This window comes from Poecilia reticulata, chromosome 16, assembly GCF_904066995.2.
Source record: "Poecilia reticulata chromosome 16, P_reticulata-male-v2, whole genome shotgun sequence".
Classification (NCBI taxonomy): Eukaryota; Metazoa; Chordata; class Actinopteri; order Cyprinodontiformes; family Poeciliidae; genus Poecilia; species Poecilia reticulata.
In genome coordinates this window covers 1,525,805-1,538,670 of record NC_088845.1, presented here as the reverse complement: position 1 = coordinate 1,538,670, position 12,866 = coordinate 1,525,805, and the positions used below count along the sequence as shown (strand labels likewise).

General features: G+C 42.5%; 1 protein-coding gene across 2 annotated transcripts; it reads left to right on the top strand.

Moving 5' to 3' along the window:
• Nucleotides 1-7,793: 7,793 nt before the first annotated feature.
• etsrp (ETS1-related protein) lies at nt 7,794-12,806 on the top strand. 2 transcript variants are annotated; one of them, XM_008431018.2, is made up of 8 exons: nt 7,794-7,886; nt 8,025-8,115; nt 9,012-9,119; nt 9,201-9,266; nt 9,344-9,490; nt 9,866-10,126; nt 10,198-10,316; nt 11,848-12,806. In XM_008431018.2, the coding sequence occupies exons 2-8, from the start codon at nt 8,034-8,036 to the stop codon at nt 12,109-12,111; spliced, it is 1,047 nt and encodes a 348-aa protein (XP_008429240.1). In that variant the 5' UTR covers nt 7,794-7,886; nt 8,025-8,033; the 3' UTR covers nt 12,112-12,806. The 2 variants fall into 2 exon arrangements, with proteins under 2 accessions (XP_008429240.1, XP_008429239.1); XM_008431017.2 differs by having other exon boundaries at nt 9,198-9,266.
• The last annotated feature ends 60 nt before the right edge of the window (nt 12,807-12,866 follow it).

Genomic DNA, 12,866 nt, shown 5'->3' with positions numbered 1-12,866 from the left:
GATGTTTCCTTCATGTTTCCTCCATGTTTCCTACATGTGTTCTTCATGTTTCCTTTGTGTTTCCTCCATGTTTCCTCTGTGTTTCCTTTGTGTTTCCTTGATGTTTCCTTCATGTTTCCTCCATGTTTCCTACATGTGTTCTTCATGTTTCCTTTGTGTTTCCTCCATGTTTCCTCTGTGTTTCCTTTGTGTTTCCTTGATGTTTCCTTCATGTTTCCTCCATGTTTCCTACATGTGTTCTTCATGTTTCCTTTGTGTTTCCTCCATGTTTCCTCTGTGTTTCCTCCATGTTTCCTCTGTGTTTCCTCAATGTTTCCTTTGTGTTTCCTTGATGTTTCCTCCATGTTTCCTACATGTGTTCTTCATGTTTCCTTTGTGTTTCCTCCATGTTTCCTCTGTGTTTCCTCCATGTTTCCTTTGTGTTTCCTCCATGTTTCCTCTGTGTTTCCTCAATGTTTCCTTTGTGTTTCCTTGATGTTTCCTTCATGTTTCCTCCATATTTCCTCCATGTGTTCTTCATGCTTCCTTTGTGTTTCCTCCATGTTTCCTCTGTGTTTCCTTCATGTTTCCTCCATGTTTCCTCAATGTTTCCTTTGTGTTTCCTTGATGTTTCCTTCATGTTTCCTCCATATTTCCTCCATGTGTTCTTCATGTTTCCTTTGTGTTTCCTCCATGTTTCCTCTGTTTCCTCCATGTTTCCTTTGTGTTTCCTCCATGTTTCCTTTGTGTTTCCTTGATGTTTCCTTTGTGTTTCCTCCATGTTTCCTTTGTGTTTCCTTGATGTTTCCTTTGTGTTTCCTCCATGTTTCCTCTGTGTTTCCTCCATGTTTCCTCTGTGTTTCCTCCATGTTTCCTTTGTGTTTCCTCCGTGTTTCCTCCATGTTTCCTTTGTTTCCTCCGTGTTTCCTCTGTGTTTCCTCCATGTTTCCTCTGTGTTTCCTCCATGTTTCCTTTGTGTTTCCTCCATGTTTCCTCTGTGTTTCCTCCATGTTTCCTTTGTGTTTCCTCCATGTTTCCTCTGTGTTTCCTCAATGTTTCCTTTGTGTTTCCTTGATGTTTCCTTCATGTTTCCTCCATGTTTCCTCCATGTGTTCTTCATGTTTCCTTTGTGTTTCCTCCATGTTTCCTTTGTGTTTCCACCATGTTTCCTTCATGTTTCCTCCATGTTTCCTCCGTGTTTCCTCCATGTTTCCTCCATGTTTCCTTTGTGTTTCCACCATGTTTCCTTCATGTTTCCTCCATGTTTCCTCCGTGTTTCCTCCATGTTTCCTCCATGTTTCCTTTGTGTTTCCACCATGTTTCCTTCATGTTTCCTCCATGTTTCCTCCATGTTTCCTTTGTGTTTCCACCATGTTTCCTCCATGTTTCCTCCATGTTTCCTTTGTGTTTCCACCATGTTTCCTCCATGTTTCCTCCATGTTTCCTTTGTGTTTCCACCATGTTTCCTTCATGTTTCCTCCATGTTTCCTCCGTGTTTCCTCCGTGTTTCCTTTATGTTTCCTCCATGTTTCCTTTATGTTTCCTCCATGTTTCCTTTGTGTTTCCTCTGTGTTTCCTCCATGTTTCCTTTGTTTCCTCCATGTTTCCTTTGTGTTGTTTTGTGTTTCCTCCGTGTTTCCTTTATGTTTCCTTTGTGTTTCCTTTGTGTTTCCTTCATGTGTCCTTCGTGTTTCCTCCATGTTTCCTTCATGTGTCCTTCGTGTTTCCTCCATGTTTCCTTCATGTGTCCTTCGTGTTTCCTCCATGTTTCCTTCATGTTTCCTTTGTGTTTCCTCAATGTTTCCTTTGTGTTTCCTTGATGTTTCCTTCATGTTTCCTCCATGTTTCCTCCATGTGTTCTTCATGTTTCCTTTGTGTTTCCTCCATGTTTCCTTTGTGTTTCCACCATGTTTCCTTCATGTTTCCTCCATGTTTCCTCCGTGTTTCCTCCATGTTTCCTCCATGTTTCCTTTGTGTTTCCACCATGTTTCCTTCATGTTTCCTCCATGTTTCCTCCGTGTTTCCTCCATGTTTCCTCCATGTTTCCTTTGTGTTTCCTCCATGTTTCCTTCATGTTTCCTCCATGTTTCCTCCATGTTTCCTCCATGTTTCCTTTGTGTTTCCACCATGTTTCCTCCATGTTTCCTCCATGTTTCCTTTGTGTTTCCACCATGTTTCCTCCATGTTTCCTCCATGTTTCCTTTGTGTTTCCACCATGTTTCCTTCATGTTTCCTCCATGTTTCCTCCGTGTTTCCTCCGTGTTTCCTTTATGTTTCCTCCATGTTTCCTTTATGTTTCCTCCATGTTTCCTTTGTGTTTCCTCTGTGTTTCCTCCATGTTTCCTTTGTTTCCTCCGTGTTTCCTCCATGTTTCCTTTGTGTTGTTTTGTGTTTCCTCCGTGTTTCCTTTATGTTTCCTTTGTGTTTCCTTTGTGTTTCCTTCATGTGTCCTTCGTGTTTCCTCCATGTTTCCTTCATGTGTCCTTCGTGTTTCCTCCATGTTTCCTTCATGTGTCCTTCGTGTTTCCTCCATGTTTCCTTCATGTTTCCTTTGTGTTTCCTCAATGTTTCCTTTGTGTTTCCTTGTGCTTCCTTTTATTTGTATTTTTTGTTGTTGTTCCATGAACTACAACAAAAAATGAAAATGAAATTAAATACCTGATCGATCCAAAACATCGATAATATCGATACCAAGTCGGTATTTTAATGAAACCTTTGGTAAAATCAATACTTTACTTTCACATTCCCTCTTGAAATTTGATTTAATTTTTTTCTTGTAGTTCCTCAGTTCTGCTTTCAGAAACACTTTGTGTGGATTTGCTGTCATAAGATCATGTTTTGCACTTTATTTACTTTCCCATCCATTTAATTCCACTGTAAAAACAGAACAGTTGACCAAACGCTGGACGCCACAACCAGAAATAAAAACAGAGAACAAATGAAATAACAATAAAAACCAGAAATAAAAACCAGAAATAAAAACCAGAAATAAAAACCAACACGTCAAGCTGAGTTAAAAGTCAGAGAGAGAAAATCATCTGTAAGAGAAAACTTAAAATCATACAGAGATTCAGTTTGTCTGATATGTAACTAAATGTTTTGTTTCGTTGTTTCTGTTTATGTTGTTATGAAAGTATGAGGGTGCAGCATGTCAGTGGTGAGGCGTCCGGGGTCAAAGGTCAGGCAGAAAAAGCACTAATTCAAGATTCACTCCTGCTTGTTTCCAGGACAACACATCTGTAAAAAACGATAAAACAGAAACCTCACGGTGTTGCTTCAGGAATCACCTCCAGCTGAAACGATGATTTTATTATTTCTTTGGGGGAAATTCAGTTTAATGAACTGGATCAAACCGGATCCGTTTCTGCAGGATTTTAGTTACTTTTCCCTTAAGACTTAAAGCCCAAAAATAAATCTGCAGAACTTTTGATCCAGAGAACTTCGACCGTTTACAGGAAAGTCTGGATCTCAGGAAGGAAAAAGAAGAGCCGTCTGCTGATGAAGACTTTAACTCGGTCTTTATTTCCTGCGTTTTCTTGTTTTAATGGGTTTTTTCTCCTCAGTAGTTTTCCAGGTTCTTCTCTTCTCTCATTTTTCCTGTCTGGAACATTTGCTTCCCGCTAAGGATTTGTTTTTGCAGCCGATGCGTCAGAGGAGGAAACGAATCCGGAACCAGCAGGAGGAAAGTTTGCTCCAGTTTCCGTGATGCTGCTTAAATCCTGGCAGCATCACGGATCTGCAGCAGCACAAAGTCCAGATCTCCAGTCACAGACAGGAGAACCAAACGGATGCGTCAGCGATGCTTAAGGCCTCACTTTGATTTCAGAGACCAAGGTCAAGGCTTGACCTTCAGGCCTCTGTTACTGGGCAGATTTCCAACACAGAATTTACAGAACAAATAATAAAAAGAAAGAAAAAACTGTTTTAAACAAAAAAACAGGAGATATAGTGACAAACCTGCAGTTTATGTTAGAGTGAGACCTCCTGTTCATACACAAGCTTTGCTGTTCTAATCTTATTTTCTATAAACTCAATTTACAGAAGCAGTTTAGGTCAAAATAACAATAAATCTTACATACTGTAACTGGAAGTACACACACACACACACACACACATATATATATATATATATATATATATATATATATATATATATATATATATATATATATATATATATATATATATATATATATATATATATATATATATATTTTGCGGGTCACCTGGCAAAAGAGTGCACCATCGAAGCAACCGCATAATCAGCACCCTCTGTTGCCCCTCCTTTTTTTCCAGTTTGATGTGTGTGTGTGTGTATAATATGTGTGTGTGTATAATATGTGTGTGTGTGTGTGTGTGTATAATATTTACAATATTATGTGTAAGGAATAAGTAAAAAATGAAATAAGGCAGATTATTTAACTAATAAAACATTTCCCCTGTTATGAGTGAATTAATTTGCCAGTTGAATTGTTTCATGATTATTAATGAATGATTGACTTAAATTGACTTAAAACAAATTCCTCAGTTCTGTTGAAATCTGACTTATAAGTTTATTTTATCTCATTTCAGGTGTATGAAGATATTTGGACCAGATAAATAAAAACACTTGGTAAGATTGTGTGTTTTTACAGTGCATACAGATTTCATATATATTTCAAAAACATTTGTTGAGCAGGTGAAAAAGAAAATGTATTTTAAAAAATCACAAACTAATTTTTGTATTTTTAATTAGATGAATTTTGTGATCTGCCACTTTAAATCAGAAAGTTTTGGCAAAAACTTTTCACATAACAAAAACGACAAGTTTTGGTTCCGTGTAATTTATTACATTATTATTGTATGTATATAATTTCCTGTTTGCATCAGCAGCTTCGGGCCATTTAAATGTTCATGATTCAATAAAATGAGTTGATTTGGACCGAGTCCTCTGCTGTCCTGTAGGACTTGTCCTCTTGTCCTCTGCTGTCCTGTAGGACTTGTCCTCTGTTGTCCTGTAGGACTTGTCCTCTTGTCCTCTGCTGTCCTGTAGGACTTGTCCTCTGTTGTCCTGTAGGACTTTTCCTCTTGTCCTCTGCTGTCCTCTTGTCCTCTGCTGTCCTGTAGGACTTGTCCTCTTGTCCTCTGCTGTCCTGTAGGACTTGTCCTCTTGTCCTCTGCTGTCCTGTAGGACTTGTCCTCTGTTGTCCTGTAGGACTTGTCCTCTTGTCCTCTGCTGTCCTCTTGTCCTCTGCTGTCCTGTAGGACTTGTCCTCTTGTCCTCTGCTGTCCTGTAGGACTTGTCCTCTTGTCCTCTGCTGTCCTGTAGGACTTGTCCTCTTGTCCTCTGCTGTCCTCTTGTCCCCTGCTGTCCTGTAGGACTTGTCCTCTTGTCCTCTGCTGTCCTGTAGGACTTGTCCTCTTGTCCTCTGCTGTCCTGTAGGACTTGTCCTCTTGTCCTCTGCTGTCCCTCTCGGACCTTTTGCTTCTTAGTCTCTTGCTGTGGATCTTCACCCCTCGTGTCTCTTTCTCCTCGTCACGACTCCAGTTTGTGCACGACGCTGCGCCGCCGCACTTTTCCAGATGCAGCCTGCCCTTGCGCGTGCGCGTGTATCTGTGGCGGTGTGTGTGTGCGCATGTGCGTGAGCGCGCGCAGCAGAACGTGAGACTGTTTGTTTACTCAGGTCTCCGGGGTCAGCCTTATCTCCTGCAGCCACTCACGCTGTGATTTCAGACTTTCTACAGCAACTCCTTGTGCGTGTGTGTGTGTGTGTGTGTGTGTGTGTGTGTGTGTGTGTGTGTGTGTGTGTGTGTGTGTGTGTGTGTGTGTGTGTGTGTGTGCGTGTGTTTTACAGGCCATTGTTTTGCCAAATGGTTTTAAAAGGTCCAGGGATTTTTTTGCTCTTGGCCTCCACCTCATTAAAAAACGCTCTGATTTCAAACAGCAGTCAGACAATCAGCAGCTGAAACGTGTTAAAGACATTCACACACACACACACACACACACACACACACACACACACACACACACACACACACACACACACACACTGAATGACACTTAATACCTGTAAAGTAAAAGCTGTATCAGGTCTTCACATGATATCTGTTCCTCCAGGTTTTTATTAAAATAAGTAAAATAACATTAAAACACAACATTGCATGTATCTTCTTTTTAAGAACTGATTTATTTTTGTTAACTAGTTTTTCACTCAAAAACAGAAAATTTCACATTAAATCAAACAAACTTGTAATTTAACTTTGACACATTTAATTCAATTATTTGTTACCAATTAAAGTAATTAAAGTCAGAACTGGATTCTGATTTTAGGTTTAATTTAATGAATCATTTTGCCAAATGCAGATTTGCTGCTTTGTCAATATTTATTTTAAGATGAGTTGGAGAAATAATCTCTGCTGAACGGGTTTATGATGTTCATTTCATTTCTGTTTTTGGAAAATAATTAAAAATAAATCCGACATAATCAGGTTGGGACTCCTTTAAAAAAAGATTTTTAGTCTAAATTTTTTAACCTGACAAAATGAAGGTTAAAAAAAATCTCATCGATTTCAGAAGCACAAAAAGAAACATATCTTTGTTATTATTATTGGTCTGAGATTTTTTAGATGCTTTCTGAACCATAAAGAAATATCTAATGCTTTTGAATCTTGTTATTCATGAAGACCCTCCAGATTAAGATAAATAAAAATAACCCATCAGCTCCAGCTGTTCTCCTGCATCAGGTTTTATTCTGTAAAGAGAATTTAAAACTCTTTTATGAATAATCTTTACGTCAATAATCATCAATCCTTCAAAGATGAAGTTTTCCTGTCTGATGTCCTGTGGGTCGTTTTAGAGTATAAAATGTTGAAGCCCAGCAGAGAGCCGTGTGGAACACCACAGAGTGATCAGCTGTTTGGTGTCTAAAGATGTTACATGTTCATTTGGTCAGAATGTCTCTCCAGCTTTTATCTTTTGTCATTAAACAGTAAATTTCCTTTTATTTTCTATTTTTTAAATCCGGGAGTTGAAGTATTTTACATTTTCAGATTGGGGATCGAATATAATCATGAAAGTTTGAAATGTCCCTTTAGGTAGCAGAAGCGATAAATCAGACACCGACTTCGGCCATTTTCCCCTCATATTACAACATATTCATGATGAATGAAGCTGCAAACAGTAAAATGGGCCCAGTTACATTTAACACGTTTTTTTCTCCAAATCTTTGGCCTCCTGCAGACATGATGACGCCCTGGGCGTGAGCCACCACCTGTCTGAAAAATGAGCAATAAATAATGAGTTAAAGGATTATTAGTTTCTGCTCCGGTCGCTGCTTCAGCCTCCACCCAACACCGCCCTGCCAGCCTCCACTCTGTAATGACCTAAACTTTAATATTTCTAAAGGTTTTCCACATAAATTTCGTTTTTTGTCCGATTTATCCGACATGAGACTGAATTATGATAAAATCTCCTTTTTTGTATTTCCTTTTAACTCATGTAAAGCCTTGTTGCTGAACATATAAATTAAACTACCTTTAGGTTTAAAAATCCAAAACTGCAATGATTTAATAGCTTATATTGAATTTTCCGCAGATTTTTCTTCCCATTAAATAAATAATGAAACATTAAATCACGTCATAAATAGTTAATCTGCGGATCTTTTATGAATGAATGTTGGTCGCTGGTTCATGTGGGGAGGCTGTGTGTGTGTGTGTGTGGGGGGGGGGGGGGGGGGGTTCTGACGTAAACAGACCTCGGATCCGCAGGTCACGACGCACGGCAGACCCGCGCCCCGCCCCCGCGCCGCTGCGCCTTTATAAACGGCCCGGAGCCCACCGACCCCCAGGCTGAGCGCTCCGCGTCCACCGCAGCTGGGAGCCGCTTCTGGGAACCTGGAGCCACGGAGGGGAACAACGTCAAACTAAAGGTTCGTTCTGCTCAGAACCAGGATCAGAACCAGGACCTGAACCAGCCTGATCCTGGTTCCTGAGTCCAAACGGAACATTTTCAGACTCAGGTTGAATAATCAGATCCATTTGTGACTGAAGCTGGTTTGTGCCTGCAGAAAGAGGAGATGGAGGTTTGCCACACTGGATTCTACACTGAGGACTTCAGCACACAGGAAGTACCTGCAGGCTTCGACTTCACGTCTTATGGTGAGTTCAGGTTCTGCTGGTTCCTCTCTGACCCGGAGGAGGAGGAGGAGGAGGAGGAGGAGGAGGAGGAGGAGGAGGAGGAGGAGGAGGAGGAGGAGGAAGGCTCTGCGTGTTTATCTGAGGTGTTTCCTCTGAGCTGAGCAGCTGAAGGACGCAGGAAGTGCTGCAGACTGTGTCATCACGTCTGTCAGAGGGCCTCAGCCAGACCCTGACCCGGGTCGGGCCGGACCAGGCCGGGTGGTCAGGCTGAAGACTCGCTCCGTCTGTCGTCTCTAATCCTTTCCTCCAGATTTCCTCCTCCAACAGATTTAGAGTCCGGCCTCCTCTTCCTCCTCCTCCCATCCCTCCATCACTCCCTCCGCTGGCGTTTCCTCCCCTCCCTGCTCAGCTTCCTCCCTGCAGCGTCTCCATCCATTCATGTCATTCACACTCAGAGCATCAGTCGCTTCCTCCTGCTGATGAGCCGAGCAGCTAAACACGCTGCTGCATTGAGTTATCGCATTTAACTGTTTAAAGTTAGAAATAAAGCCTCCATGCAGAGAGAATTTAAAACATGGTTGAAGTGATGAAGATGGCGCCGTGGAGGCCAGAGCTCATTCAGAACCAGGAGTTTGATCGAAGCTTTTCAGATGGTTCTGTTTGCAGCTTCATTTCATTTATTAAAGTCTAAACTAAATTGTCAAATTTTCCTGTGACCTGCAGGTAAAACATGAAAAGGTTTTATTAATGTTTGCTGCATTTTTCCTCTTTTCCCGTCAACATTTTGACATTTAATCCTGGATGTGAGTCAGAGGATCAGTTCTGATCCAGACCTGAACTGAGGCAGGGAGGAACCATCTAACTGTGTGTGTGTGTGTGTGTGTGTGTGTGTGTGTGTGTGTGTGTGTAACCTCCAGACTGTCCAGGTGAAGACCCGTCCCTCCTGTTGGACAGTAAGGCCTTCGGGCCGCAGCAGTACTACCCAGAACCTCCTAAAGCTCCAAACATTTACCACCACAGCAAAGGTAAAACCTCCAGGCTCTTCCTGCTAACGCTCCGCTCTGCTCCGGGTCTGAATGTTCTGATGGAACCGTCTTCCTCAGCAGGTACTGCCGATACCGGACTCTTCAACCTGGACTCACACCAGGACTTTACCTGGTTGTACCCACACGGTGAGGCCGGACCGCGGAGCGCTGACCGGCTGCCTCTGAGGTTTGTTTGGTTGTCTGACCATCTCCTTCATCCCCAGACGGTCTGACTCTGGACCAGAACCAAACTGGGTACCAGGAGGCCCTGCAGACCTACCAGAACCTGCCTCAGGCCGGACCGTTCAGCCCGGGCCTGGAGGGCAGCCACAGCCCGTTCCTGACCCGGAGAGGATCCAACCCGTTCCAGAGTGAGAGCTTGAGCCCAGCAGCTCCGGAAAGTTACACTGTAAAAAATGATTCATTTATCCTGTCAGATCATTTTACAGTCATATTCCCACCATGACATTCAGACATGTATAAATGTCCAAACTAAGTATTTTATTCACAGGTTTAGTTTCAAACTAAATATTTAGTTTGAAACTCAATATTCTTATTGTGATGTTTAACTCTGACATTTCTAAATGTATGGATAACATGGTGAAAATATGACTGACAGGATAAATAAACCAAAATATTTCTGTTAATTTTTACAGTGTAACTTTTCAGGCGGCCTCCCTTACATCCCAGCCCTCCCACATTCCCGGTATTCCCGTTTAACTCCGGATCTTTCCGTGTTTCTCCAGATAAAAGCGATCAGAGTTTCTACGACTCAGACGGACACAGACAGGTTTCTCCCTTCTGGCCTGAATATTCACCTCCCAGCTTCACCTCCAGCCCGCTTCACCCTCCTCCTCCTCCTCTTCCTCCTCCTTCTTCTTCCTGCCCGTCGAACCCCAGCACTCAGCCTGCAGAGCACTACTGCCCCCGTGTGGCCAAACGCAAGAACACCCACCTGCAGAGGCCAGAGAGGGAGGGGCAGGTAACGGGCATGTCCGCGTATCCAGGTCTGAAGAATCCAATCCGGAATGATTTCAGGTGAAGAGATGAAACATTAAAGTTTCTTCCGGTTCTCCAGGTTCTGGTCCGATCCAGCTGTGGCAGTTTCTCCTGGAGCTTCTTCTGGACTCCGCCTGCCGGACCTTCATCTCCTGGACCGGAGACGGATGGGAGTTTAAGATGTCTGATCCCACCGAGGTGAGGAACGGTCCAGGTTCTGGTTCTGGTTCTGGTTCTGGAACCCGAGCCGAGGTTCTCCTCCGAACCTTTTAGATCCTCTGATTTTTAAAAAAAACGGATTTTGGAAGAAAAGTCACAACAAAAGAATAAAACAGATGAAAAGTCGGTTTTGATTAAAATGTCATCAGTGAAGGTTCATAAATATTAATCTGAGAAAAAATTATAATAACTGAAAGAACAGATTAAAAATAAAACACCTCTTACAAAAAACATCACAGATAAATGAAAGTTTTATTTTTAAATGTGTTATTCATTAATAATTATTGTTAGCTATTTTTGACTGGTAAAATACAACCTATTGATTATATATTGATGGATAAACAGCCTCTGGTGATAAATGACACATCAAGTTTCAGATGAAAGGATTTCAGAAACTGGAAATGGAAAAAAAATCCGACACAAAAACACTGCATAAAAATGTTGAATAATTAGTAAAAACATTAAATAAATGTAAAAAAAGAATAAATCAGAGCTTCACCTGAAACATTCCTCAACACAGACTTAACTTTTGCTTTTCCATCTATTCCTCATAAGAGATTTATCAGGATTTATGGAGAAAATGAATCATGAAAAGACTCATTTATGTTTTCATGAACTGTTTCTGTCATTGCTCTGATCTTAAAAACGACAAAAATATAAGTTCTGATCAAAATGAAACCATGAAAATTATCCTCTGAACCTGCAACATTTACATAATATTTATATTAATCAACGCACATCGTCTCTTTTTAAAGAACTAAAGAGCTGAATGTTGGTCGTTTGTTTGTTAGCTGCCAGTAAACTGAAGGTTTCTGTGAATCATCAGCTGACTGAGCAGCCATGAAACGACGATTTGATTCTCCTCCACTGCAAACATCAGATTTAAAAACCTGCAGGAAGAAGAAACACATGGAGGCTTTACAACATGATAATGAACTGAAACTGAAATAACTGAACACTAAAGAAGTTCTGAGGAATGTCTGCAGATTCTGGATGAAAACATTTCAAACCAAAACTTTCAGTTTTTTACCTCAATGTTTAAACACAGTTAAAGATATTGAATTATTAGCATCTCTGATTTTTAGTGTGATGTTTGGTTGATCTGCAGGGAAGCGTTTGATTCAGAGCCACATCTGTCCTGACCTTTGACCCGGTGTGAGCAGCTGTTCGTCTCCACATCAGACTAACAAATTCATCCCAGTTCAAATCAACATTTTCTGCTCAGAACAACAAAAATCTCAGCAGGAACCGTTTGATGTTGACGCTGCATTAGTTTATTATATTCGCTTTGAGAAGTTAACAGAGTTTTGAAACGTGAAAAACTAAAATATTCAGACATCAGTGATGAGATTTAATTATTAACACGTAGAAATGCATCATCAGCACAGATCTGGGAAGCTTTGGGTTTTAAATCCAGGATTTTCAACACGCTGACCTTTGATGTTTCAGACTCAGCTGAATTTTTACGGTCATAATTAAATCCTAATTATTCGGTTTCTTGTTCCTGCAGGTGGCCAAACGCTGGGGTCAGTGCAAGAACAAGCCGAAGATGAACTATGAGAAGCTGAGCCGCGGCCTGCGCTACTACTACCACAAAAACATCATCCACAAGACGGCGGGCAAACGCTACGTCTACCGCTTCGTCTGCGACATGCAGGGCATGCTGGGAAAAACGGCGCAGGAGGTGCTGAGCAGCCTGAGCGTCTCACCCACGAACACAGAGACATGGCCGGCCTCTGGGGCGGCGGCCGAGCCCAGCGGCGGGGCCTGGTGAGGGCTCGGTCCGGCCGGGTCCAGCGGCGGGGCCTGGTGAGGGCCCGGTCCGGCCGGGTCCAGCGGCGGGGCCTGGTGAGGGCCCGGTCCGGCCGGGTCCAGCCGAGCCCAGCGGCGGGGCCTGGTGAGGGCCCGGTCCGGCCGGTCCAGCGGCGGGGCCTGGTGAGGGCCCGGTCCGGCCGGGTCCAGCCGAGCCCAGCGGCGGGGCCTGGTGAGGGCTCGGTCCGGCCGGGTCCAGCCGAGCCCAGCGGCGGGGCCTGGTGAGGGCCCGGTCCGGCCGGGTTGGGTCCGGCCGGGTCCGGTCCGGCCGGGTCGCAACATCAGGAACTCTGCCAGAACCAGAACATCCTCAGAGGATAAATCTGCTTCAGGAAATGTAGTAAAACAAACAAAACAAAACCCAAAACCTTGTTTCATGCTAAATGTGTGAAACCTCCGTCCGTCCGGCCCAGAGAAGCACCAGGCCTCACATTTCACCCGATGCTGAGAGGACAAGAGTAAATATTGTTAATAAGACTGTCTTATAGAGTTTTGTGCATTTATATTATTATTATTATTATTGTTTTTTATACAAAACTCATTTCTACCTCCTTTGCTACAGAGAAGAACAACCTGGTGTTTAGTTCAGACACCTGGAGAAAATATTTTTATCGGTTTCTGATGAATATTTGTGTAAATAAAACCTTTTCAGACAAAGACTGTGTTGAGACTTGTTATATATTTTATTTATTTCAAACAGACAGAAAAGACAATCAA

Bases quoted from the DNA above. Each gene is read 5' to 3' on its own strand.
- etsrp (XM_008431017.2), top strand. From the start codon at position 8,034: ATGGAGGTTTGCCACACTGGATTCTACACTGAGGACTTCAGCACACAG. The intron at 9,267-9,343 runs GTGAGGCCGGAC...CTTCATCCCCAG, and splicing joins TACCTGGTTGTACCCACACG to ACGGTCTGACTCTGGACCAG. The intron at 9,491-9,865 runs GTGAGAGCTTGA...GTGTTTCTCCAG, and splicing joins AGGATCCAACCCGTTCCAGA to ATAAAAGCGATCAGAGTTTC.